This window comes from Malaclemys terrapin, chromosome 14 (assembly GCF_027887155.1).
Source record: "Malaclemys terrapin pileata isolate rMalTer1 chromosome 14, rMalTer1.hap1, whole genome shotgun sequence".
Lineage (NCBI taxonomy): Eukaryota > Metazoa > Chordata > Testudines > Emydidae > Malaclemys > Malaclemys terrapin.
Window position 1 is genome coordinate 27,411,407 of NC_071518.1, and position 27,271 is coordinate 27,438,677.

At 41.9% G+C, this 27,271-nt stretch overlaps 1 protein-coding gene across 1 annotated transcript in view; it reads left to right on the plus strand.

Moving 5' to 3' along the window:
• The window catches only part of ADCY7 (adenylate cyclase 7), a 121,914-nt gene that overhangs the window by 79,648 nt on the left and 14,995 nt on the right, over positions 1-27,271 (plus strand). The window contains exons 8-19 of the mRNA XM_054048816.1: positions 154-281; positions 2,053-2,211; positions 6,600-6,732; positions 11,682-11,867; positions 13,080-13,123; positions 14,944-15,024; positions 16,267-16,339; positions 20,197-20,294; positions 21,929-22,013; positions 24,063-24,200; positions 25,194-25,256; positions 26,056-26,130. Of these exons, the coding sequence (XP_053904791.1) occupies positions 154-281; positions 2,053-2,211; positions 6,600-6,732; positions 11,682-11,867; positions 13,080-13,123; positions 14,944-15,024; positions 16,267-16,339; positions 20,197-20,294; positions 21,929-22,013; positions 24,063-24,200; positions 25,194-25,256; positions 26,056-26,130 (1,263 nt within the window). The remainder of the gene's footprint in view (positions 1-153; positions 282-2,052; positions 2,212-6,599; positions 6,733-11,681; positions 11,868-13,079; positions 13,124-14,943; positions 15,025-16,266; positions 16,340-20,196; positions 20,295-21,928; positions 22,014-24,062; positions 24,201-25,193; positions 25,257-26,055; positions 26,131-27,271) is intronic.

A 27,271-nucleotide genomic window follows, 5' to 3' on the forward strand; every position in this document is an offset into this window, starting at 1 on the left:
TGTTTTGTTGCTTCAACCAGGATTAAATGGGGCCTAACTTTTCTCAAAATGACATTAACAAGTGATGTCTCCTGTGTGTGTGCTCTGGATACGTACTGATGAATATAAGCAGTGCTTTTTTTCCTGTTATGTTTCTTTCTCCTTATTTTGCAGGAAAATGAATGCATGAGAATAAAAATTTTGGGAGACTGTTATTACTGTGTCTCAGGCCTACCTGTGTCTTTACCGGTTCATGCCCAGAACTGTGTGAAAATGGGACTCGACATGTGTGAAGCTATAAAGTATGTAATGAGTAAAAAGGGCTCTTTAACCTATAAACACTCAGAAAATAAACAAGCACCTTAAAAATGTAGGTCTGGGATTTTTTTAAATTTTTTTTGAAAAGGTCATGAAGCCATTGGATAAGATCATTCTTAGTCTTTTGTGTGGAAAGTCTAGAAGGCATTTATTAACTATTGTATCACTTATGCTGTTTCATTTTGCATGTGTCATGTCAGAATGGCTCCAGCCTCTTGTCTATGAATAAACTATGTATTATGAGAGCAGAACATCATGGGTCTCCATGGCTTATGTAGGAAGGAGATGAAATCAGAAGAGAATAAAATGCTGAATGAAATACTTTGAGGCCAATTTATTATTTTTAGTTATACATGTTTTATCATAAATCCATAAAATCAAAAATCACGAAGTCTAATTGATGGTGTTAGTATTCCTTTGGGCTCGCCTGCCTGGTGCAGTATAGTGCATCAGAGGGGTGTAATTTATAAAGCATTCTGACGTGTTGTGCTTAAACACGTCCCATGTAGACCCTGCTGGAGGGTCTACGTTAACATGAACTAGACACCATTTAGAGCATGCCAGCAGAATCTACACAGGGCAGTTAAAGCACTCTGATGTGTTGTGCTCTACAAATCACACCCGTCTAATGCACTTTGACAGTGCTGTGTAGACAAGCCCCCCCTTTTTTTTGTTTAAAAAAGGTTGTTTCCACATATCTAGGGGCAGTCACCCCCGCCTTTTATTATTTCTATGGCTTAGAACACAAAATGTATTGAGGAGGAGAAGAGGGTAGTGTACCAGGCCTGGTCTTGCATTCCTTGTGTGCAGAAGGAATGCAGATTTGGAAGCACAAGGAGTGCAAGGTCAGGTGTCAAGGTGATAATGCAAAGGTATTGTTCCATCCCCACAATAATGTGGGATTCTGTAATGTTTCATTCTAAGGTTACACAGTGTGAATAAATTGACTGCTTATTACGTTCCAGCATCATCTCATGTTCAAGCTTAAATTTCAGTGGTGAAGGTAATTAAGCTATGTTGTTGCTTATATTAAAGAGAACAAAGTTGGCTAGGACAACTGAAGTTATTGCCAACTCTTTCAAATACTGCCATGAGACCACCTACAACCTCTATTAACCCCAGCACGAATGGAAAGGACATGTATTTAAGAACACTTCACAACATTTAAACTCTAGCAGCAGCCTAGCATCCAAATAACACAAAAATGGTTTGTTTGTATGTAAATTACATTTAAGTTCCTAGGATTTAATTCTCCTTTCTTGTATATTTTAGCTCAGACAGTGCCAAGAGAGAGCCAAAAGTTGGCCTAACTTTGTACCCATTGACTTCAGTAGGAGCAGAGTTAGACCACTTCCTATGGCTTTGACAGTCCCATCCTAAATTCATATTTCTTTTCATTATGAACTGAGCCTTGTGTGTATTCTAATCTTAATTGCTGCTCTGAATCGCTGTGCCGTGAGCTGAGAATCAATCCGTTTGTCTACTTTTTCATTTGGGAGACCATAGTAACGGTATTATTCGATGCAATAAAATTAGAAAAGCTTCAGATGCACAAATCAGAGGAAGTCTCCATAAAATCTTTGGATACTTTTAATAAATCACTACATTTTTTTCCCCTCCTGTCTTCAGCAATTCTAAGTTTCACATCTGCTTTTTAGTGAGTAGAGGAAATCGAACCTTAGTGAGTAATGTATATATGTGGGGCAAATAGCTTATCTTCTGATTTTTCTCCCCTCTTCCCCTTCCCCCCCTAAGACAAGTAAAAGAAGCCACTGGAGTGGACATCAGTATGAGAGTTGGTATCCATTCTGGGAATGTGCTTTGTGGCGTGATTGGACTCCGGAAATGGCAGTATGATGTGTGGTCTCATGATGTTTCCTTAGCTAATCGTATGGAATCCTCAGGAATACCTGGGTAAGAACATTTGTTTTGGCTCCTTCTTCAGTTCCACAATGATAGTTTTTATATTATTTCAATATTTCTTTATATTGTGTTGGGCCTGGAATCCAAAACTGTGCTGCTGCACTTATTTTAATCAATGAAGGTTTGAAATGGGTAAAAATGTCTGTCCACTTCTACTGTGAAAAATGTTTCTCTCTTGATAATTTCTCACCCGATCCATAGAACTCTGATCTTATGTGAGTGAATGCTTCTTATATAGCTCTTGACCTTCCTTGCATCTCTGAAACTGTTTTATTATATGCTGACTGACTTGATTCAAGTTGTACATAAAGATATATTGTATCTGTATTTGTAAATTTAGATGAAAACACATACACAGCTTCCGTAGGCAATACAAGGCTGTATACTTACTTAGTGTTTCTACTGATGATTTAAATCAAGTGTGAGTGATACATTTATTTAGAGAGAGATCCAGAAAACCAAGATAAAAATGCAGCCTTATGATGTATAAACAATATGTTTGTGTGTAATTTGTCTATATTAATAATAATAATAGCACTTTACAAAGGAAGGTAGTAAGCATGTTTATATATTTTTATAGTGGGAAAACTGAGAAAGAATAGCAACTTAGTGTTTTTCTGTGTTGCAGTATATGTAATATTTGAAATTGTGAATATAAAATACCCGAAATTCTGTTTTTAAAAAAAAAAAAAAAAAAAAAAAAAAAAAGAATAAAGATGTCCTGGGCTTGCACACACTCGTGTTATTAACTATTTGAATTACAGTAGTACCTAAATGCCCCAACTGAGGGCGGGACCCGTTTGTGCTGGGCTCTGTACGTACGTGTAGTAAGAGACATGCTCTGCGCAAAAGAGTTTAAAGTCTAAACAGATAAACCAATACTGAGGAGGGAACAAAGGCATGAGGAAGTGCAGTGACCTGTCCAAACTACACAGCAGGTGAGTGGCAGGGCTAGAAATGAAAGCCTGGTCTCCTGGCTCTCAGCCAGTGTCCTAGCCAATGAATGATGCGAACTTTGTCTAAAATGGATTAGAACAGCAGTTTTATTACCTTGAGTCAGATGCTTGTGTGTAATCTAGAGATACACTCATGGGATTTTAGTTTTGTAATTTACAGCGCTATCTCACACCATGATATTTTATAGATGCTGCTTTCAGAGAGAGAGGAAGAGAGAGCTCTGTGGACAGGATTTAGCGAAGAAACTTGTTTTTTTTCCCCAGCCTGTACAGGACCAAGGAAGTTGATTCTATCTGTTCCCTCTTCCACCCCAAATGATTCTGTAATTTTCTGGGGGCTTTCATAGCCTGTGCAAATCTAACAATGTTTTGTGGAGTGGCAATTATATAAATCTACGATTGCCATTTAAACCCTTAAAGCTCAGCTCGGTCTTGAGGGGTGGTTCCTTGCTACCACCTGCCTGAGTGACTACAGATCGGTTACCAGTTGTGGTGGTGACTTGCCAGCCACAGAAGAATTGAGCACACTGCTCGTGTGCTGGGTTGACTCTGCAATGCTAACAGGAGTACAGAATTGTAAAGTGTTTTTTTTGTTTTTGTTTTTTTGCCTGTGACGCAAGCTAGCATGACTCTGAATACAGTGAGGGAATCAGAAGGTGCATTTTTACAGTCAGTTTTAGGACCATAACCACATTATAAAGCTTTGATGGCTCTGTTCCCTTCTACATGCTTATGCTTAACTCTCTGTTTAATATTATGACTGGTTTAGGTTGGCCTGCTTGTGCTGAAATAGCACCGTGTAATACTGCACTTTCTACACTGCCTAGCACTGGGTCGTCATCGGGTTCAAAATTTACACTGCTTGGCTGAAGGGGACATTTTGTGTCACAGGGGTTATGGTCTGGCCTCACAGGGAGGCTGCTTGTTACACAGCTCCTGTGAAGAAAATACAGCGTGGGTGAGATTCCCATAAGCACACAGTGTTGGCTAAGGTTGCTGTCACTGCAGTCAATGGAAGTTTTATTTCATTGGGAGCAGTTAGGCAGACACTGAGCACGGTGGAAAACCCCACACTATAACAGAATTATATGCAAAACTGACCATGTTTGCTCATTTTACTATAAGGTGTGGTGTTTCTTTTTTGTTTTGCCATCTGATTTTTTTCTCACTACAGTGTAATAGACATTGCAAATAATCTGCAGGTGTATTCAGTTTTTAGTTTACTGGTTTTTAGTATACTGGTGAAATTTTATTTATGTGCACCCAAATATCTTTCCATAGAAAAATGGCTGAGCCTCTGACCTAGAGCAGAGTTATTTGTACCATAGTAATGTGACCTCACTTCTTTTCTGTGCTGCTGAATAATTTTTTAAAAGCATTTGGTGTCGCTGAGCTGGTTATTGATGGCCATTTCTGCATGTGACCTTTGAAATGTCCCTCTTCTTGTAATTTCACCTAATAGCTTGTTTTGTTCATCTGAAGAACAGGCTGACTTAAGCAACATTTACTAGTTTATGCCCAGCTCTGCAAACCTTACTGCGAGTTGCCTCTGCCTTCAAGGCTGAGTGAGGAGGGGACAGTATATTTACCCTCTTCTAGAAATGACCAAAAATGGCATTGAAGCAGCAGTTGGCATTCTATACCTGTCCCTTTTTTCAGTGAGGTGCAAGTAATGTCCATGAGCAAATAAAGCTCCTTTAATCATTTCAGAAATTGTCAAAATATTTCCTTTCTTGTTTCTAAATATTTAGAAAAACTTTTTTTATGACCAGCTCTTGTTGTGACCTGCTGATTGTAATCTTATAAACAATATATCCTTTATGGTACTGACCTTTACTCTACAATGGGAGTTTAAGTGAAGGAGAGAAGACATGCTTGCATCAAGGTCCGAAGTGTGCTGCATTTATTGTGTAGGCTTAAAAAAAGCATCTTTTGCTGTTAATCATAATATACAGCTGAGTAAACTCTTGAATCAAGATACTGTCTAACAGAGGTTGCATTTGAATGGTTCTAGTATATTGGAAATCCCTAAAGAATTAGCTGAATGGGAGACTGTCTCTAAATAAGCCCTGGTTAATTTTGGGGTGTCACTTAGCATTTTACAGTTGCGACTGGACACAAATAATAATGATTTAGGGCATCTTATAAAATTTCATTCTAGAAAGTCCTCTTAGGCTGGTTAAAGCTGAGGTCAGAATTGCAACAAAATAGACTCATAGGCCAGTTGCCAGTAAACAAAACAGAAACATCTCCAGTTGCTGTGGGGCTAAGTGCAGCCAGGACGGGGGCTCAGCCCTCCCTGCTCCAAGGCATCCTCACCTATTGACTCCCAAAGAGCTACCTTTCCTCCTGGGAAATCTGATTGGTCAGCAGTCTCCGACCCTTCCATTGAGCACATGTGCAGGGAAAGGGAGTGGGGACCTGCCATTAACCTATTTCTTGCTGTAATCAGGTGAGCCATCCGAACCCTCTCACAAATTCCATTTTAAAGTCAGTGACTGGGTTCTCTTCCCAGCTCTGTAGTTGATTGAGTGTGTGACCTTGGGCAGATTATTTAACCTCTCTCTGCCTAAATTACTCCATCTATAAAATAAGGTAAATCTATAGCTACAGAGACGCATGTAAGTGAAAGGATCATTATTGTTATTTTATTATATTAACACATTTAATTATTCAGAATGTCTTTTATTGAGCAATTCTATAGAAAGGGGTTGCACAAACACCTGATTCCTTGTGATTACCTAGTGCAACAAAATATTCAAGACAAGGCTCATGTGATCAGAATGAATGCATGGGAGTATTAGCAGATCCTGTTCAGAGACCTGCACTGTTGCTGCTGGGCTTCTGATTGCTCTCTCCAGAAAAATATACATGCTCAGACTTGCCCTCCTTGTTGTTAAACCTTCCATGGATTTGCTCCAGCCCACTTTGCTGATATTCCCTCTGCCTGTCTAGCACAGGACTCATCCCTCCACACAATTTAACTTGTGTGTGGGGAGGGGCGGGGGGGGAGGGGAGAGAGAGCATTCTCTGAAGCTCCTGTCATCTGGAACAACCTTCCTCTGTCTCTTTGCCTTGTCAGTCACCAAATCTTCATTGACGATATTTCTTCTACCCTTGCCTGCACCTCTTAATTTCTCTATCCCTCTGCTATTTACTTTCATGTATTACTTAGTACTAGGAAGTGTTTTGGGATACGCATGGTATGAAAGACGCAACACAAATAAAGTTGTATTGTATAATGTACCATGAAGGATCACAAATAAGCAATGCTGTTTGAACTGCTGGCAGGATCCTGGAGTCGTCTGCCAAAGCTGTTGAAAAGCACAGAAATGTCAACGGGGGCCATTGAAATGTAAATGAGTTGCTTAAACTGACCTTTCCGTAAATGTTTAGGCCTTTTGTTCCTTTTCCCCACTCTAGTCGTGTACACATCACAGAAGCAACGCTAAATCACCTAGGCAAAGCTTACGAAGTGGAAGAAGGGAATGGACACCTGAGAGACCCATACCTTGAAGCAATGAACATCAAAACCTACTTGGTGATTGACCCAAGGGTATGTGTCTACATTTAAAATATATATATGTGTGTGTGTGTGTGTGTTTTAGTTCAGGAATATAATTTGTGTGTGTGTGAGAGAGAGTATATGGGTTATCTGTGTGGTTTGAATGCAGGATCTCTGGATCTGAAAGCATGTGGCTGTACTATCTGAGTTAAAGGTCCATTAGCTTGAAGGCAATAGCAGACTTACAGACGTCTTACATGGTCCAGCCACTAGAGAGGGACAAAAATGCATACTTATCTATTATTTGATGTGTGTGTCATGCAAAGCAGTTTATGGAGAAAGGCTTTGCATAAAGCTGAACTATATAATAATCCTGAATTTCAAAGGAAAAACTCTGCGGTAAAGTCCATCTCAAAAATGTCTAAAGCTCCTAAAGCCAATAATTATGAAATTGATCTGCCCACTCTCTCTGAAGGAAAGCTTGTTGTAAATAGCGTTCAGTGTAGGATATACAAGTAGCTTCACCATTGATACCTCAGTAGCCAAATGTTAAACATTCATTTATTACTGCTGTCCCCAGAAATGGATGTTCGAGGGTGACGGTCGCACATGAATACTTGTTAACTACTGAGACTGTCTGCCCAACAGAGATCCTCTGTATTCCTTAAAGCCTTCCTCAATCCTCCTCTTGTGTGTCAGAAGTGGAAAATACATCCACATCTATAAGGGTTCTCTAGTGTGATTAGTCTCTGAATTAGCGCCAAGCTGGGGCTTCATCACCATCAGCCCTTCCTCAATTGTTCACGCTATTCACTATCTTTCATTATTACCCCAATACACTCTATTTCAGGATGAAGTGCTAGCGTTACAAATGAGACAAAGGGATGCCTCTAATTCTCCTCCCTATAGATCACGCTCTTCTCAGGCTACCTGTAAACAAGCAAAATAAGCCACTTGGGTGTTTAACAGTTTTGAGAGTTTTATAATGAAAAGCAAATAAAGAATCAAAAGGAGAGACTCTGGGGCACTCCTGAAATACTATCTGAGGCTGGGCTCTGCTATGTCACATCCAGAGCTTGGCTTGTGAAGTTTATTGCAATGAAGTCCAGCAGTTCCTGTATTTCATTGGTTTCCCTGAGCATGGATTATGTGCCTATATGTTCCTGAGCTTCCCTGGGTATGCTAGTGCAGTCAGGGCTGGCTCAGTGCTGCAGACAGAACAGGCATCCATCTAGAGTAGCAAAATGTTAATTAATAGCAAAACTGTTAATTAACTGGATGACTGTGAGTGAACATTTGCCATTTTGCTTATGGAAGGAATATGCCTAGAGCTCGGCTTCTGTAGTGTTTTCTTGTACACAGACCTTGTTGACTGGTACCACTGATCCTTCTTTGTCATGCCCTCGGAAATATGAAAGGTTTGTTCCTGTTGAAACCCAACTCTTGCTGTTCTTATGTTCCCCGATAGGAGTTCTGTGGCTCAGGTAGTAGAGACTCTGAAAAAGCTTGTGTTATCTGCTTTGTTGTTTTGATTAGGAGTCCTATCTAGGATGCTTTATGTAACCTCCATTTATAACTCACTCATTTCTGTATTCTGGGTCAATAGCCCTGGAAGCCATTCTTCAAACACTGATCATACTGAGATGCTCCAGTTTGCTATTAAATTCCCATTTAACAGATAGAAGTAAGAAAAATGAATAGCCAGAGCAGACAGACACTTAGAGCATCCATCAGAAACTTTCTAAACCTGCTAGGAGCCACCTTCCCCCCTCCCCCCCCCCCGGCTGTTGTTTGTTTTTAGGTTCCTCTGCTCTGGTTACTTCCCCTCTTTTCTTCCCATCATTCCTCCAACTCAGCTGAAATCTATATGCACCTTGGGCTGGAGTTACCAGATGGTGTATCTCATGGTTGAACTGAGTACCTTGGGAGCAAGAAATTTATGCTGTTGAGTGAAGCAGCTGCCCGAGTCCCCAGCCAGGTCCCATTAGCTACTACTGTGGCTAGCTACATTAGGCATTATTACTGGAGCAGGGAGGGAACGTGGGCAGCTGCAAGGAGCTACTTGTCACTGCAGAATGTGTTTGCAGAATGTGTGGGAAGGGTGGATTTGGTGGAGCTCTCTCACCATATATTCTAGCAATCTTACTGGCTGAATCTTTCAGCCAGGATCTCTCCCCAGTCCGATGATGCTTCCTTTATCTTTCAAGTGTTGTCGATGCTGTGAGTAGAGATGAAGGGAGAGATCTGGGAAGTTTGCTCCCCTTTCCAGGGCTGCCCGGGGGGGCAAGTGGGGCAATTTGCCTCAGGCTCCAAGCCCCACAAGAATATAGTATTCTATAACATTGCAACTTTTTTTTATGGAAGGGGCCCCAAAAATTGCTTTGCCCCAGGCCCCCTGAATCCTCTGCGTGGCCCTGCCCCTTTCTTATAGCCGTTCTCTTCTTTGAAAATCATCGCCTGCTGGGGTTCAGGCGATAGAAAATCTGATTGCGTGGGAACTTCCAGCTGTTCTTTTGCCAAGCTGTACATTTCTCGCTCACACCCTTTTTCCTGCCAAAGAATGGCCGCTTAGCTGGATGATAGTCCACTTGATTTTGTTGACACCTGGCTGAGGCCTCAGTTTGCCTTTTGTCTCTGAGGAACTGGTTTGTGCCTGCTCTTTTGAAATGGGAACACATCTCAGGAATGTCATACAGTAGACGTGCAACTTTACATACAACGTTGCCACACATATTTTACCAGGACAAGAATGATCAACAGATTGAGTTTTCAAATGATACCTCATAAGGCATGCTTTGTTCAAAATCGTTTTACAAAATAGTTTTGTAAAAAGGGTGAACATAGGGATATGGACTGTCACAGGCAGTTTTTCAAATTTCTCTTCAGCAATATCGCCATTCAAACGGTTTGTAATTTAAAGAATATGATCTTTCCCACCCCTGGTGCAGTTAAACTGGTATTCTGAAAAGTGTTTTGAAAAAAAAAATGGCACCATAGAATGTTCAAGGTTAAATTTTCTCAGTTCACAAGGGCTTGTCTACACCATGCAGTGTGTAAACGCTCTTTTTCGGTACTTTGTCGGCACTTTTGCCGACAAAATACTTCCAGCCCCGTGAGTGGCGTTAGCTTTGTCGGCAGGAGAGCGCTTCTGCCGACAAAGCTGCGTTCACACTGCCACTTGCGTTGGCAAAACTTTTGTCTTTCACAGGGGGGCTTTTTTAAGTACCCGTGACAGTTTTGTTGACCACTTTGCAGTGTAGACAAGTCCCAAGTGAAAGTATATTTTTTGGGTTTTTTTCCCTAAACTGCTAGTCCTGAAAACTCCACTTGAGATCTAAAACCAAGCTGGGTCCTTTCTCCCTTATGCGTCATCAGTAGTAAAGATTCTGCAGTTAAAATTTAATTTACAGTTAATACCTCAGCCAGAATAGAATTGAATTCCCTCTTCCATAGCTCTAAATTATATCCTTAGTTCTGCTTGTGTAAGTGCCTTTGATTTCTATGAAGGTGGTACACGTATAACTGAGAGCAGAATTTTGTCTTGGTCAGTAAGGCAAGCAGATAGGAAGGACTGTGACTATACAGAGCTGGATCACTGCTCTATTGAGTAAGAAAGGTGCCTTTTTCACGGATCACGTTTCTGACCACAATCATGCTTTTTTACTGAGAACAAAATATCAGTGTATGTTCAGCGAACAACTGAGAGTTATTCAACATTTCATAGAATTTCTAAGTAACAACCTACTTTTTCTCTTGCATGTTTGGTGTTTAGTACTTTTTACCATACCTAGATACGCCTCCCTACACACGTTGTATACAAATACAACACAGTTGTCGGATGTGCTATTTTTTTAAAAGGTACATAACATTTCTAAGGGAATGTAATATTCCCCTCCCACCCAGTTTTATGGGGAGGTGAAGTTGTTTGGGCGTTACTTATTTTTACAACTTCAAAATAATCACAAGAACCCCTAAGAACATAAGAATGGCCACATTGAGTCAGACCAAAGGTCCATCTAGTCTAGTATTCTGTCTTCTGACAGCAGCCAATGCCAGATGCTTCAAAGCGAATGAACAGAACAGGGCAATCATCAAGTGATTCCTGTACAATCTCATTGATTAATAATAGCTTGAAGCAGTATGCAAATTTTTATCTCCCTGTAATTAGGAACTATGAGGCCACGTAATTCCCTTTAAATCCAAGTATCCAAAGATTGGAAAGAAAAAGAATTCGCAGCAAACAAATCAAATTATCTTCTTTAGCTGTTTTAAATTACAGACTGGGTACTATGAAGACATACAGGTGATTGAGTGCTTTACACTATTCTGTGTGTATACTCATCAGCGTGATTTGATATATCTCCATTAAAATGGCTCTGGCGCTCCTGGAGATGCCTAAAATGTGAGGATATGATTATTCATCAATGCACTATCTAAGATCTGATGCTTTTATTACCCCAGTTATCCCTAATGTGTCAGCTGCTTTTGGTCACATGAAGGGGCATTACGAGGCTTATATGTTCCTTTGCTACTCATCCATGGCAGAAGGACATAATCTCCGTTGCAATCCAGAGCTGAGCTTTGTTGAACTCTGTCAAGCTTCCTCCCAACCATTCTGTGGATCCCTCTGCGTCATGTACTCAAGACCTCATGCTTATGCTCTCGTCCTGCCTTGACTTTCCTCTGAGAGTGAGGAAATCCCTTCATCTGTCTGCAAGACTCTGCGATCTCTGATGATGCTACACGTGGTCCAGAAAGCCAGAAGGTTGAATCAGAGCAGTTTTCCAAGCAGGGAACCTCAGGCAATTCAGTTTATGATTTGCTTAAACTAGAGTCGAACAAGACAGGGGATGGGGAATCAAGGATGGCACTCTGGCTGATATATGTAGTACCATATCCCTGGAGCCAGATAGTTGTGTGGCTCTGAGGTACAAATCCAACAGAGCTTCAGAGTGCAGTGTACTTTTTTTTATATTTAAATGCGTCTCTCTTACTTTTAGTCTAAACAGCGTACGTTGAATAATCATCTCCCTAAAACACGAGTGAACGATGGGCTGAAGATGCGAGCCTCTGTCCGTATGACACGTTATTTGGAGTCCTGGGGAGCAGCCAGGCCCTTTGCCCACCTGAACCACAGAGAAAGTGTCAGCAGTGAATCTTCAGCTCCAAGTGGGAGACAAAGAAAGGTGATGGTTGGATTGGCACTTTTTTTTTATTCCTGTGTGTGTGTGTGTGTGTGTGTGTGTGTGTGTGTGTGTGTGTGTGTGTGTGTGTGTGTGTGTGTGTGTGTGTGTGTGTGTGTGTGTGAAAGAGAGAGAGAGAGTGTGACACCCAGTGCTGTGCACACACACACAGCTTTAAGCAGGAACAGAAACACCGAGTTTAAGGAGAGAGCACCAGAAAACAAAACAGGGATAGGGAGTAGGAAGCAGGAAGGCAACACACACACACCAGTGATCATATAACCAGACCATAGAATCAGTCCAGACATGAACAGGCCAGTGCAGATAACAGAGCATAGGATGAATGGAAAGGTTAATCACATAACAAGAGGATTGCTGCATCCTGCACCAGCTTCAGTTTCTGGATCAATTTAAAACGTAGCCCCAGTCTGCAGGGGGCCACAACTGCTTTTCTCAATGGGAACCTTAATTAGCTTGACAGTGCTACCGTGAAGAACAAAACAGGATTTATTCTTCTCCGTTTCATAGTCCTGGAATTCCAGAGAGGATTTTAAAGGTAGCAGTTTAGGCTCTGATTCTGCAAAGTAATTAAGCCCATGCCTAACTTTAGCACAAATGTAAATTCTATTGATATTCAGCTTTAGTTTAGTTAAGTGCTTTGCTGAATCTGGGCCAGGGTAGTGCTGTGACTGTAAGTAAATAAATCAGCCATTACGCTCATCTTACTGAGAGAGGTGATGTTGTCTCCAGTGCATCACAGTTATTCTCTGTCCTTTTTGGATCTTAACTTTCACCCCAGGACCCACTAGATCCAAAAGAGATCTCACTGTAATGTCTCCTCTGACGGATAGCATCTCTAACCCTGCAGCATCTTCCGTTTCCCCTCACTGCTTACATAACACCAAGTTATGATATGGTGTTTGAATCTTAGATCTTATGGTGCTGAAAAGTAAACGAAAGAGATGCATCTTTCTCTCAGCTAACCCAAACTTATATGCTAATCAAATACCATGTAATGCTCTACACAACACCTCTGCAGCTCCTCTGTGTCTGCTTGCCTACTGGGGAACAAAGAGCTGCAGTATGAGTTGTCAGTTGAGTTCCTCCCACTTGTGCTGTATCACTGTGTCTTAAGTAGCTTTCTCTTACCAGCCATGTAAAATATTTTTTCTAGTTTATAAAATGTATAACTCACTCACAAATCCTTTTGTTTAGGAGATACCTTTGAATTCTACAGGTCGTCAAAAGACTTCAGATAGGTAAGTCCAGCACCGTTGTTTTTTTCCGTGTGGTCCCATTACAATTTGACATACTGTAATGATGTAACTTTATTAAAACAAAAAAACCTAGATTGGCAGGAAGACCTATTGTGGTAGGCGCTGTACAAAGAAGTAATAAAACAGTACCTGCCCCAGAGAGCTTTCACTCTAGATCAATTTCAGATACACTGCACCTGTTTCTGTTTAGCAAGAAGAATATTGGATCTTGGTTGAAGAATAACTTCGGTAGTAAATTAGACGTTTTTAATGAAGTCAAATACAGTGGTTCTATGAGCCTGCAAATCTTAAAACTAGTTTTGAGCTCTGCAAGGTTTACTTGTTCCCTACTGGTTGCCCTACTTGTGTTCTGGTGTGACATAGCCATCCCACAAATTGTCAGTGACAGAATTTTTCCTGGTAGTTATTCTACACCCCCTTTTCATTCTCATTCACAATAGCAAGCTTTGGCCATTTCTTTATACATACTCTGTTCGATTAAGTTATTGTAAGGGCCGGTTCCAACTTTCTGCCGCCCCAAAGCGGCCAAAAAAAAGATGAGCGGCGACACTTCGGCGGCAACTCCTTCTCCTCCTCTTCGGCGGCACTTCGGTGGCAGCTCAAGGAGGAAGAGAGGGAATGAGGGACCCGTCGCCGAATTCCCGCCAAAGACCCGGACGGACCACTCCAATACCGGACGGAGTGCCGTCCCTATGCGTTGGCCGCCCCAAGCACCTGCTTCCTTAGCTGGTGCCTGGAGCCAGCCGGCCTTGGTTATTGTATTGTTCTCCAGCCTGCAGGGTACATCATTCCAAGATGAACTGGTGTCTGAGACATTTAAAATATCTCATGGTTGCGTATAAAGGTCTCATATTCATCTTCAGTAGAACAATTTGTAAAGTCCAGTTTTTAAATATTGCATTTAATCACAAGATGCTTCTTAGCTGCACTTATGCTTTATTAAGTTAGAGCCGACTCTTTCTGAATGATGGATATTGCAGCTAATGTCTCTCACGAATAACCAGCCTCACCAAATTTGGTCTTTCAGACTTCTCATGAAAACTTCTCTAGGAAGAGATTTTTCATCTTGACAAAAGACTGCCTTCAAAATAATTTGTCTTGAATGATTAATTTGATTGTTGTTAATTAATCTGCTGGAGCTGTTGTATTACATTAAATGTGTCTCTCTCTGTGTTAGTCTGCATGGATCTAGACAAGAACAGTTATGTCCCTCTTCACTTGTAAACTATAAGTGAGTTCCTCCTTTCTCCTTATACTTCTGTACTTGTTCTGTCACTCTGGACGCCCCATATTTCCTCACTAACTCCATATCCTTCTTTTTATAGGAAAGTAAGTGAGATGCTGTTTGTGTATGGAGGGAGGGTAACTTTAGAGAAATTTATACTTTTGTGTGCCATTCCTTTTTTGATTTTCATATTAGCAGTAATTGAGAATGTTCCCAATAGTTTTTTTTTTTTTAAAGTTTTGTTTGAAATTTTTCAGACAATGGACATAAGGTAATTGTATTTTTGCTTTGATAAGACCTGAGTTTGGCTTCAGTGTGTAATAAAGTATTGGAATGATTTATATTTGTTTCAATAGTTTCTTGGATTTATTTTGGAGATCATGTTGTTGGTTTGATATATTTTTGAGGATATTTGTAATTAAGTGACAATGATGAATAACCATAGCAGTATGTGACATCTACACTGTGCATATATTCTACAGCACATTTTGGAAGTCTGAGTAGAGATGCATCACATTCATAAGCCAGAAATTGATTTGATGCTTAATAGCTTCTGTGTCTTTCTCTATATATTTAGAAATACATCCCAGAAGGGAAGGATGGAAGAAGATACTTATGATGAAATGATGTCGACCATTGAGGGTCTCAGTTCGACTAAGTATGTAATTTTTTAAATTGTTTTTCTAGATTTTAAAAGCAGCTCTGCTTTTCTCCAGAGCAAACCTGCATTCTCAATTTTAAAGTAAACATCACCTTTGAAAAATTTGTTTGCTTGCTTGTGTGCCATTTTGCTTGTTTTTAACTTGAGTACAGTGGGAATTCTTTTGCGTTAAAGTACAGCTTAATAATATACACCTCTACCGCGATATAATGTGACCCGATATAACACAAATTCGGATATAACGCGGTAAAGCAGTGCTCTGGGGGGCCGGGGCTGTGCGGTCTGGCGGATCAAAGCAAGTTCGATATAATGCGGTTTCACCTATAACACGTAAGATTTTTTTGGCTCCCGAGGACAGCGTTATATCGGGGTAGAGGTGTAGTTCCACTGTGAAATTCTCAGTCAGGTTATAGAAAAATGTTCATTTGTGAGAAAACAAGAAATTGTAACTGAAAACAGATAATGTCCAATACAGATGTTCAATGCTACAGTTCAACTGTCCCAGCACATTCAATATTCTAGGCATCTCCCAGCACATTACACAGTAGTGGGCTGAATCCAGGTCACAGGAAATGTGGGAAGGTCAAAGGGTGAAGCAGCTGGGGCATACATCTCGGCAGAGGTCAGGAGCACATGGGTAACTGCTGGGAGCACTACAGATATGACTCCCATGGCTGGTTCACAGAGGGTACATGGAGTATCAGTGCTAATAGCAGGCACAGCAGTTGGCACAGTATATCTGTCAGATGAAGGCTGTATTTTATATCTTTTAAAATGAATTCTAGCATAGAAATTCCTATGATCTATACAAACATAGAATCATTTCAATTGGGAGGGAGCCATCCATCCCTTCTACTGGGTTATGGCAAGGCTGATATAATTGTACTCAAACCATCCCCAGTAGATGGCAGGTATTTGCAGGGTGAAGGCATGGGTGACCTAGTATCTCTAATCCATCTCTAACATCTCTAACCCAGCCAAGAAGGTTTCAGACTGGATTCCTTTTGTATTGATGACTATACTACCAAAGGGATGAATAAACTGGTGCAAAACCGCCAATAGCTGAAATGTAAAGGCTCTTAGAGTGCTTTGCCAGCTGTTCAGAAAAACATTATGCCGTGATAAACAAGCCACTGGCTATGTGAACCATGGAATCCAACCTGAAACATATGATTTTTGCATTCTGTTATATTAGTTTATTGCATACATTTTGTAAAACCGATTTCTATTTTAATGCAGACCAGGGTGTAGTAACTCAGATGACTTCTGTGGATGCTCACTGTTTTTTGTAGAATCAGGATTGGAAAAAGAGGTTAGTAAGAGATTAATCTTTTTTGTTATCCTAAGTTACAGTTAAAGGACTAGGTCTACATGGGAGCTGGGAGCATGCTTTCCAGTTGGGGTAGACAGACATGCATTAGCTCTGCTTGAGCGTGCTAAAAATAGCAGGATGGACATTGTAGCACAGGTGATGGCTTGGGCTAGCTGCCCATGTCCAAGCCCAAGCTCTGGGTCTGAACTTGAGTAGCTAGCCTGAGCTGCCATGTCCACATAGCTATTTTTATCACACTCGTCTCTGGCTGCTGGGACTGGGAGGCTCGCCCCCAGCTGCAGTGTAGACGTACCTTCATAGAAACACGAAAGGACAATTGAAACTGAAAGTTTGTTTGTTCCTATGTTGGGATTCCTGTGGTGACTGCAGCTCCAAATGCGCCTTAGGTGATGTGATGTAATGCAGATCTCTTGGTTCACTTGGCTTATTCCCTGCTTCTTGGTAATGTTAATAATATGGACCAGTTAATAATCTAGGGTCAAACCTTGGCCCTTTAAAGTCAATGGATGTTTTGGCAGTGGGTCCAGCATTATTCTGAACATCTTTATTATAAAAAAGCAGTAAGAGGTATTTAAAATGTGTCTTTACATACATTGTAGCAAATAGGACTCTGCTTTCCATGATCATTTCTTTATATAGCCGTATGATATTTGGTAGGTACAGTACATACCCTATATGAATGGTAACGTTATCCTTGATACTAAAACATCCTGAGTCATGGCTTAAATGGAGGCAGGATTGAATTTCAAATCTCCTTATGTATACAGTGTTTCACCATTCTATTGCTCGCCCTTTCCCAAACTCAGTAGGACCCACAACCCATCCCCATACTCCCCAAAAAGAAGAGCCTTCACTGAACCATTCCAGTCTGAGGAGATCCCTCGTTAAACCCAGAGTGATTTATGCATATGGACACATTAATGAGGAATATGTATATATTACATGTGTGTGTATATATAGTAAAACTTTCATAAAGAGTTTGAGGCTGCATCAGTGTCGTCAAGGTTTCAGTTCAGTTTTGGGTAGCGTTCAGTTAAATGAACTTCTGCTAAAACTTTTTCTTCTGGTGTCTCGTGTGGTAGTTTAAAACAGATTTCACTGTGTGTGTATTAATCTACTCACACAGGATGGGGCCCCCAATCACTATGATAATATAAATAGTCGTATAATAAACCCTTATAGTAAGAGTTAGTTTGGAAGCTGTGCTGACTTACATGTTGTGTAAGAGGCAGTGCGCAGTAGCATGGCTTGACCTGACCAACGCCTTTGGGTCCATACCCCACAATCACATCTTTGCCACCCTGGGAGAGTTCGGGATGCCAGAAACCTTCATCCAGATCCTCCGGGACCTCTACAAGGACTGCACCACCACCATCCGCGCCACGGACGGAGAGACGGATGCCATCCCCATCCGCCGCGGCATGAAACAAGGATGCCCCCTTAGCCCCATCATCTTCAACCTGGCCATGGAACCGCTCATCCGAGCCATCTCCAGCGGCCCGACCGGCTTCTACCTGCACGGCAAGAAACTCAGCATTCTGGCCTACGCGGACGATCTGGTCCTGACCGCGGACGACCCAGAGAGCCTCCAAGGTATGCTAGATGCCACCAGCCAAGCTACTGACTGGATGGGGCTCCACTTCAATGTGAAGAAGTGCGCAACTCTGCACACTGATGGCAGCAAAAGGGACTCGGTGCAGACAACGGGGTTCCAGATCCAGGGTGAGCCCGTCATCCCCCTGGCAGAGGGGCAGGCATACCAGCACCTGGGCACGCCAACAGGGTTCCGTGTCCGGCAGACACCCGAGGACACCATCCAGGAGATCTTGCAGGATGCCGCCAAGATTGATGCCTCCCTGCTGGCACCATGGCAGAAGATAAACGCCCTGAACACCTTCCTGATTCCACGCATCTCGTTCACCCTAAGGGGATCCGCCATGGTGAAGGTGCCCCTCAACAAGGCAGACAAGATCATCCGGAAGCTGGTGAAGAAGTGGCTGTTCCTTCCCCAGAGAGCCAGCAACGAGCTGTTCTACATCGCCCACAGGCACGGTGGCGCCAACGTCCCCTGCGTGGGTGACCTGTGTGACATCACGGTGATCACCCACGCCTTCCGCCTGCTGACATGTCCTGATGCCACGGTGAGGAACATTGCGGTGAACGCCCTGCGTGATGCGACAGAGAAGCGGATCGGCAGAGCCCCCTCGAACCAAGACATCGCCACCTTCCTGAGCGGCTCCCTGGATGGGGAATTTGGACGGGAGGGGCGCGACATCGCTTCACTGTGGTCCCGCACTTGCAATGCCACGCGTCGCCTGGGGAAGCGGATCGGCTGCCGCTGGCAGTGGTGCAAGGAGCGCCAGGAGCTGGGAGTCCGGGTGCCTCAGATCAGGTCGGACAACAACACCGTCACCCCGACGGCCAGGGGCTTGCTGGAGAGGACTCTGAAGGCTGCCGTCCGCTCGCTGTACGTGGAAACCCTGAAGCGTAAACCAGACCAGGGTAAAGCCTTTGAGTTGACCAGCAAGTGGGATGCTAGCAACCACTTCCTCGCCGGGGGTGGCTTCACCCGTTTCGCCGACTGTCGGTTCATTCACCGTGCCTGGTTCAACTGTGTCCCGCTCAACGGAGCCGTCCGCCACGGGAACAGAGACAAGCGTTGCAGGAAGTGCGGCTACCCCAACGAGACCCTGCCCCACGTCCTGTGCAGCTGCAAACCCCACTCCAGAGCCTGGCAGCTGTGCCACAATGCCATCCAGAACCGCCTGGTGAAAGCCATCGCGCCACGCCTAGGGGAGATCTCCGTGAACGGCACCATCGCCGGTACTGACAGCCAGCTACGACCTGCCGTGGTCATCACCGACGAGGCCCAGAAAAAGATCATTCTCGTCGACGTCACGGTCTCCTTTGAGAACAGGATCCCGGCATTTCACGAAGCCCGAGCTTGTAAGCTGGAAAAGTACGCCCCCCCTGGCTGACACCCTGAGAGCGAAGGGCTATGAGGTGCAGATGGACGCTCTGATTGTCGGAGCCCTGGGCGCCTGGGACCCCTGCAACGAGCGTGTGCTGCGGACCTGCGGGATCGGTCGACGCTACGCACGTCTCATGCGGCGCCTCATGGATGCCATCCGATGGTCCAGGGACATCTACATCGAGCACATCACCGGCCACCGACAGTACCAGGAGGCGTGAGCCAGAGTGACATCGTTCTCCCACTACGAGAAAGAGACCAAGTGACGTTCTCCGTTGGATCATATGAACTGGAACCATAAATTCCCTGAACATTAAATCTCACCAAATGAGGGTCAATCCATCCTCATCATCATATCCACTCCTTATTATCCACACCCAAACATAGCTACTTTAGGAACTTCATACCCTCATATCTCAATGTCTGTACTTTGACCCATCAACCTTTTACCCCCAATCGGGGATATTGCAGATTATGTATTCCTCATGCCACTTTATCTTAAACCAAACTTTGCACCCTCGATAATCTGTATGTTATTCCCTGATAACCAGAAACTTCTATGCTCAAACTCTGTTCACTATTTTTTCTTTAACATCATCTTAATAAAATTTTTAAATCTGTTGTGCAGTTACTGCACCTCGTTAGGTGTCCCAGCTGGTTAGAAACTGATTCTTTTGGACTGGAATATTTTTCTTCAACGATGCCTAAATGTACATTTTCTCTGGTTGGTGGGCTTTCTCTTCACATTCTTGGCTTAATAGTATAGTGCAAAGATACTTTGTGGTAGAATTAAAAATACAAGTGGTAGATTACAAAAACTAACTCTAGAATTATCCTTATTAAATTATTACAATCTTTGTTTCAGTATCGCACCATCCCCATCCCCAGACTGAGGAGTTACTTTGCCTGTGCCAGTATTGTGTTGCTCTGTATATTTGTGATACAGATGTTTGTCATGCCAAAGTAAGTGTGTTGTGTTTTGCAGTTCTTTACATTTTAAATGGATTCTCTGGATAAAACATTGCTTGCATGTGAGCGACACCTTTAGGTCTTCCAGATCATCCTGAAGGGCTGTAGCTAAGGCTGTCTACAATTAAACCGCTATAGTAGTGCTTCAATGTAGACATGCACTACTGTGACAGAAGGGGTTCTACCATAAACCTAGAACTGTCTACACCACGGGTTTGATAGGTTTACCTACGTCGCTCAGGATGTGGATTTCTCATATCCCTGCATGACATGGCTGGGTTGACCTAACAAGTTACATACACACATACATATTCATTCTTAATTGTGACATACTTTTTGTTAGTATGGTGCATTCATAGGTAGTTTTGCACCTGAGCCAGGACAGCTCATTAATCTAAGTGGACAGTGTTTCCTTAGTAGTGTGTTTTAGCTGTGCTCACTACACACAGGGAGAAGATCTATTAAGTAAGGAAGTGCATTTTAGATGGTCAGAAAAACAATCACCTTAATGACCAAAATGAACAAAGGAGAGTAGGGTTAGGCAGTTCAGGAGGGTTTGAAGCCTGAATTTGATGGGGAAGGAAAGAGAAAATCAATGAAGGGGTTTGAATATGTGAGTGACTAGCTCAACGATACAGTGTAATCTTAGGGGACTACTATAAATTCATATTGGGAAACTACTAGAAGTTCTTAGTGTTGTATTCATTAGAGGAAATTAGTTGCAGCAGTGGCATCTTGTATAGACTGGTGATAAGATTTGCAGAGGCGAGAGAAGACACAGTAGATCAGTAGAGATGGCCCAAATTTTGACAAAGATTTAAGCAGTCAGGATGGAGACACCTTCAGAGATGCTTGGAGGAGGAAGACCAGATTTGGTGAGAGTCTGGATGATGGGGGAGAAGGGCAAGACACCTGTAATTGGCTGTGGAGCACTAAGGAAACTCTTACCACAAACATCTCTTGTAATGATGTCAGGATTATGAATTAGGTTAGTAATATTAGCTCTAGTATTGCTATCCGATCATGGATACCATTATTAATATAGTTGCTTAATATGACTCTAATGCCAGAGACTAGGCTGGTACTCAAGTACAAAAAAGCATCACTGAAGAATATTTGAGCCTAAAATACAAAGATGAGAAACTGCTAAGTGGACAATTACTAATAAAATAATGATATCTTCACTGAGAGCACATGGCGTATATGCCTCATGCTCCCTTTTCTTTGAGAGGAAAAGGAGACATGATAGAGGAACTTGAAAAAAGGTTTGTTAAATGGCTCTTTGTCACAGCTCGGAGACAGCTGACTTTCCCTGGTCTTTTAAATTTTCTGCCTTAACTGTTTTTCTCTGCTGTGACACTAATGATGGCTGTGTGGTTTATACATGGGGTAATAACACATGATTTGAATGAGAGAGTGGAATACCTGAAAGTGAATCTTTGCTAAGAGGGCAATAAACATCCATGGAAGGCCCTTTCTCATGATCGTCTAATGCCAAAAGAACAGCAATGATACTTATTTTAGTTATGGGAAACTGCATTAGTGAGTGTTGCTTGGTCAGTTGCAATTTGACTATGACAATATGCATAATACTCCTGTTTAACTTTGTTCTCCTCTCTCTGTTTTAGAACCGCAAAACTAGGACTTTCATTTGGAATTGTAGCAGTCATAATTGTGCTTATTTTGTGTGTGTGTTTTGCTGATAAATGCCTGGTAAGTAAAAACATAGGCCAATATTTTCAGAAGTGGATGGCTACAGTTTGGCATCTAGATAGAAATGACCTGCTTTTCAGAGGTGCTGAGCTTTCATAAGAGTTGTTAATGCTCAGCACTTCCCACAGTCAGGACATTTGTATTTAGGTGCCTCAAATATAGATTATGGGACTGACTGTCCAGCACCCGCATTTGAAAATTCTGATCATAATTCTTACATGTTGTTATACAGCTGTAAACACACTTTTAACTGGATTTTTAAAAAGTCCTTTAGTTCTTGCAGTTGTATTTTCTGGGTTTTTTTACCCTATATAGTGGTAATCCTGGTTATGGATCCTGTAGTTTTCTATGTTGAAACTGGCATTCAAGTGAAAGGGAGTTTTGAGTGCATATTGATTTTAGGACTAGACTGACTATTAGAATTCATAAGCAATAAGAAAAATGCAAATCCATGAATGTTGTAATGGTGGCGATTCCATAGCTGGCAGAAGGGTAACGCTCTTAAAGGTGGACCTAAGTAAACCTAGAATTCTAGAAAGTAAAATGACTTGCATTTGAATTGACTATGCTGTGGTGCACAGGTACGTTACCAAATGTATGCAAATAAAATTAAAACAGGCTGCACAAAAACAGAGTGCAATTCTACAAAAAGAGACAACATCCTCCTGTCCAGCCTCCCCATTGCCCACTCCCAAATCAGCCCTCTGTTTTGAAAATGCCTGGGAGAACAGGGGAGCGTTACTGTGTGTTCTTAAGGTCACTAAACTTGGCTCTGGTGGACCAAGGAGGGAAGTGAATTTTAAAGCTTTGTTGAAAATTTCCTGCCATCAGCCACTCCCAGCATTGCAGATCTCAGCTACCATGAAAAAAGATGTGGAAAGAGATGGTTCTTTTAGGTAGCCAGGGCCTAAGCCATTTAGGGTATGTCTACACTGCAATTAAAAACCTCTGGCTGGCCAGTGCCAGCTGACTCAGGTTTGCAGGTCTCGGGCTACAAGGCCGTTAGTTATGGTGTATAGACGTTTGGACTTGGGCTGGAGTCCGAGATCTAGGACCGTGCGAGGTGGGAGAGTCCCCGAGCTTGGGCTGCTACCCGAGCCTGAACGTCTACATGACAATTAATCAGCCCCTTAGCTGAGCCCTGGGAGGCCCAGTCAGCTAGCACAGGCCAGCCACAAGTGTCTTATTGCAGTGTAGACATACCCTTAGGCCAAAAGACTGCATTCACTGCACCCTGATATAAGAATGGTAATTTTGTTACAGGATTAAGTAGCAGACCCTTCTTGAATTGCACATGTTGTATTATATATTCTGCTGAGCCACAGGAGAGAAGAAAAAGGAAGAAATCCATAACCAACATTGCATTAGGCTTGATTTTGCCAACCGGGTACTACAAAAGGACAGTTTGGATTCAGTATCCCAGAATAAGAAGCTTTTGTTCCATTGGCATAATGTTTGCATTCTGCATAGATGTATGTGTTAGCAAAGAGATTTTTTTTTTCCATTATAGGAAGTGCCGGTTTGGGGGGTTTTTTGGTGTATGATTGGTTTATTTTATTTGGCTTCCTTTAAGTTGTTTGTTTGAAGCATAAAAGAAAAAATAGCAAATTTTAGTGTAAACAATTTAATAATAATTTCTCTAGCATGTTTCATTAGGTGACATGAAGCTATTTTGAAAAAATAAATTAACTGAGTCTCAGAAAACATCCCCTGTGGAATAAGGAAGCATTTATCTCCATTTTATTAATGGGGAAACTGAGGCATAGTTGTGATTTGTCCAGTGTCTTTCAGTGAGTCAGTTCTGGAGGTGGGAATACAACCCGAGTGTCTTGGCTCTCAGTCTCTTGCTCTGACCATTAGAGAACAACACTTCTCTGTTTAAAACAGAGATAACATTTTCTTGTGCCCTGGTGATTGTTTAATACTGTATTGAGACTTTTGTGTGTGCAATGGACAAAATGTTTTTTCTTGTATCTAGAATTATGACTCTTGGCACACTAAAGCCTCCATGTAATACATCTTGTTAAGACAAACTTGTTTCCTTTACAGAAATGCTGCTCAGAACAATGGCCTTCTATGCGCCACCTTTGTGCTATTTCGGATAAGGTAGAAACCATGCCTCTAGTGAGACTCCCTTTAGCAGTCATCACTATAGGTGCGTTGCTGATTATTGCCACTTTTAATTTGGTAAGTATTTGCATTTATCTTTATTCTGTGCATTTCTTTCATTTTATAACCTTTGCAGACTTGACCACCCCACTCCTCTCCTATCTCAAGTACCATGTTCTTGGCCCTATTTTCTGATGTTTAACTCTTCACTACTTGCTTTTAACATTGAGCTGATGTACGGAAAGATAATGATGTATGTTGGGCAAAGTAGAATGCAGAGGAAAGACACCCAATTTGTAGAACCAGAAATCCATATATAATATCACATTCTCTTTGTTTCAGGCTGTCCGTTTATAGTATCCGCTGGTTATAATTACTATTGCTATAAGAGAACTGCAGCTTTTTTATAACATGAAATTATTTGGGGCGTGAGTGGGTAGTGGTTTTATGATGTATAGGCAAAACAGCACTTCATCATTGCACTAGCTAAGGTCACTGAGGGGGAAAACCAAGGAAAGTATGAATTGGACCCCTGTTTTAAAACAGAGCCATGATGGTATATTTATGGTCCTATTCAGGAGTGTTTACTCAGTTGTTAGTCCCATTATGGGAGTTCACTTGAATAAGGACTGCAGGATTTAGGGTCTGATTCAATTCTCATTGAAATCCAAAGCGAGTCTTTTTATTGACTTCAATGTACATATTGTATTGGACTTTTGGCCCATAAAACTGAAAAACAAAAATCTGTTTAGAAGTCACCAAAATATTCATTAATAACTCTTCTCGCTTGGTCACCCAGCTCTGAAAACAGGTTCACTTTTGAAAAACTTGTGTCAGGTTTTGACATGACCTTTTCTTGCAACCCCAGATCACTTTGCCGATGTGCCGCATGCGTACAGGGCATCATCATTGATATTTAACGTTTATGGTACAGTAGGGCCCAGAGGGCAATCAGAGCAGGGCCCCAGGGTGCTGGTGCTATTATTTATGTAACCAATGACTGTCTCCCCACTCGCTCCCCTCTCCCCACCTGCTAATCAGCTTTTATATTCTTTCTTGGCAATGAATCAGCCTGGTGAAAAAAGTAGATCCACAAACGCTACTGGATCAAGTGATGAGGCTGTCACCTGCGTGGTGAGTAGAGCATCACTTCCATTTCCTAGATGAAAACAGAGACCTGGAATGCTCTGTGTAATATTGACAGCTGGCAGGTTCTCTGTAACTTCCCTTCTCTTTATGAAAATAGAGCTTTTAAATAATTGATAACCCAAAACTCCTGTCAGTAAGCATTTCCAGCTGTAATTCCCTGCATTATGTGGGTTCTCCAAGAGATGGTTTTGTAGTTCATCTTTCTGGATTTTCCAGAAGTGTTAAGCACTCCTGATGCCAGATGAAGTCGTTAGTTGTGGGCATTCACCACCTTTTGAAATTCAGGTGTACTTAGGGGACCAGTTTGGTACAGTACAATAGAGTGTATACTATTATCTATCTGTTAAACTTTATATAGAATCCTATTGGGCAATTTAGTCTTTTGTTCAGTCTTGTAGATTTTTCAATTTATAGCCCAGACAGACAAGAATGTGCTTTAAAGGTGGGAAATATTTTAAAATTAAAGAATAATTAGCACTTACTTAAGGACTGACCCAATTCCCATTGACATCCAAAGGGAGTCTGTTCATTGATTTCAGGGGAATTGCACTCAGATTTTGGCACTTAATGTTCAGAAATGAAATTCTGTTGAAGAGTCACCAGAATGGTCATGAACAAGTTTTCTCACTTGATTGCCCAGCTCTGAGCTAGGTCGGTTTTTGAAACATATGCTGCAAGTTCTGACATGACCTTTTTGTGCACGCCCTCATCGCTGTAAAGATGTGCTGTTTGCGTATGAGGCACATCCCATTCTGCTGCTAATCAACTTTTCCATTCTTTCCAGCCTGTGAATCAGGGTACTGAAAAAAGTACAGCTGTGGTCTATACTGAATCCTGTATTAAGGATGTCTTCTTGCCTGTGAGTAGAACACCAGTTTTCTTCCAAGATTAAAACACACACTTCTCAAATGCTGGGTTTAATATTGACAGCTGGCAGGCGCTTGGTATCTTCCCCTTGCTCTTTAAAAATATAGCTTTTTAATTATTGAGCGCACAAAGCTTCACCTCTGCAATTCCAGCTGTCCTGTCTATGGTCATTCATACTATTTTTCTGCATTAGGTGGACTCTAAAGAAGATGCTTTTATAGCTTCTCTTTTTGGAATTTTTGGATTTAAAAAAGCAAAGCTGGAATTTGAGAAAAGTAGTAAGAAAACAAATGGTGGATATGACTGAAATATTGATGATTTATTGTACTGTAAAGTGTATTTGGGTATACTGGTAGCATGGGGGGAAAGGTTTTAAATGGTACATGGATATGCACTGACCTCTTGCATATATGGTGTGTCTACACTGCAGCTGGAAAGGTGCTGCCTGAGTACAAACCCATCAAGAGCCCCAGTTGGTACTGGGCAGTTAGCTCAAGCTGCCACCCATGTTACCCCCAGCTACGCTGCTACTCTTAGCATGCTGGCTCAAGCAGAGCTAGCATGGGTCTGTTTTCCTGCACTGAGAAGTACCTTCCCTGCTGCATTGTTGACCTACCTATAGTGAATTTCACTCTTAAAGTCCTGATGGACACTTTGAGTGCTCAGCACCTTTGAAAATGTGATCCTGGGATGGGTAAACAGGGGAATCTCAAGGAGGAGTAGAAAGATTATTTTACCTCTGTATTTGACACTGCTGTTGGAATACTGTGTTCTCAAAGAGCTCAATCTATTTAGCTTAACAAAAAGAATGGTGATTTGATTACAGTCTGTAAGTATCTACCCGGGGAACAAATAATGTAATAATGGTCTTCAATCCAGGAGAGAGAGGTGTAACACAATCCAATGGCTGGAAATTGAAGCTGGACAAATCCAGACTGAAAATAAGGTGTACATTTTTGTCAGTGAGGGTAATTATCCATTGTAACAATTTATCAAGCATTGTGGTGGATTCTCCATCACTGACCGTTTTTAAATCAGGATTGGATGTTGATCTAAAGGATCTGCTTTAGGAATTATTTTGAGTTAGTTCGGTGGTCTGTGGTATACAGAAGGTCAGAAAAGATGATCACAAT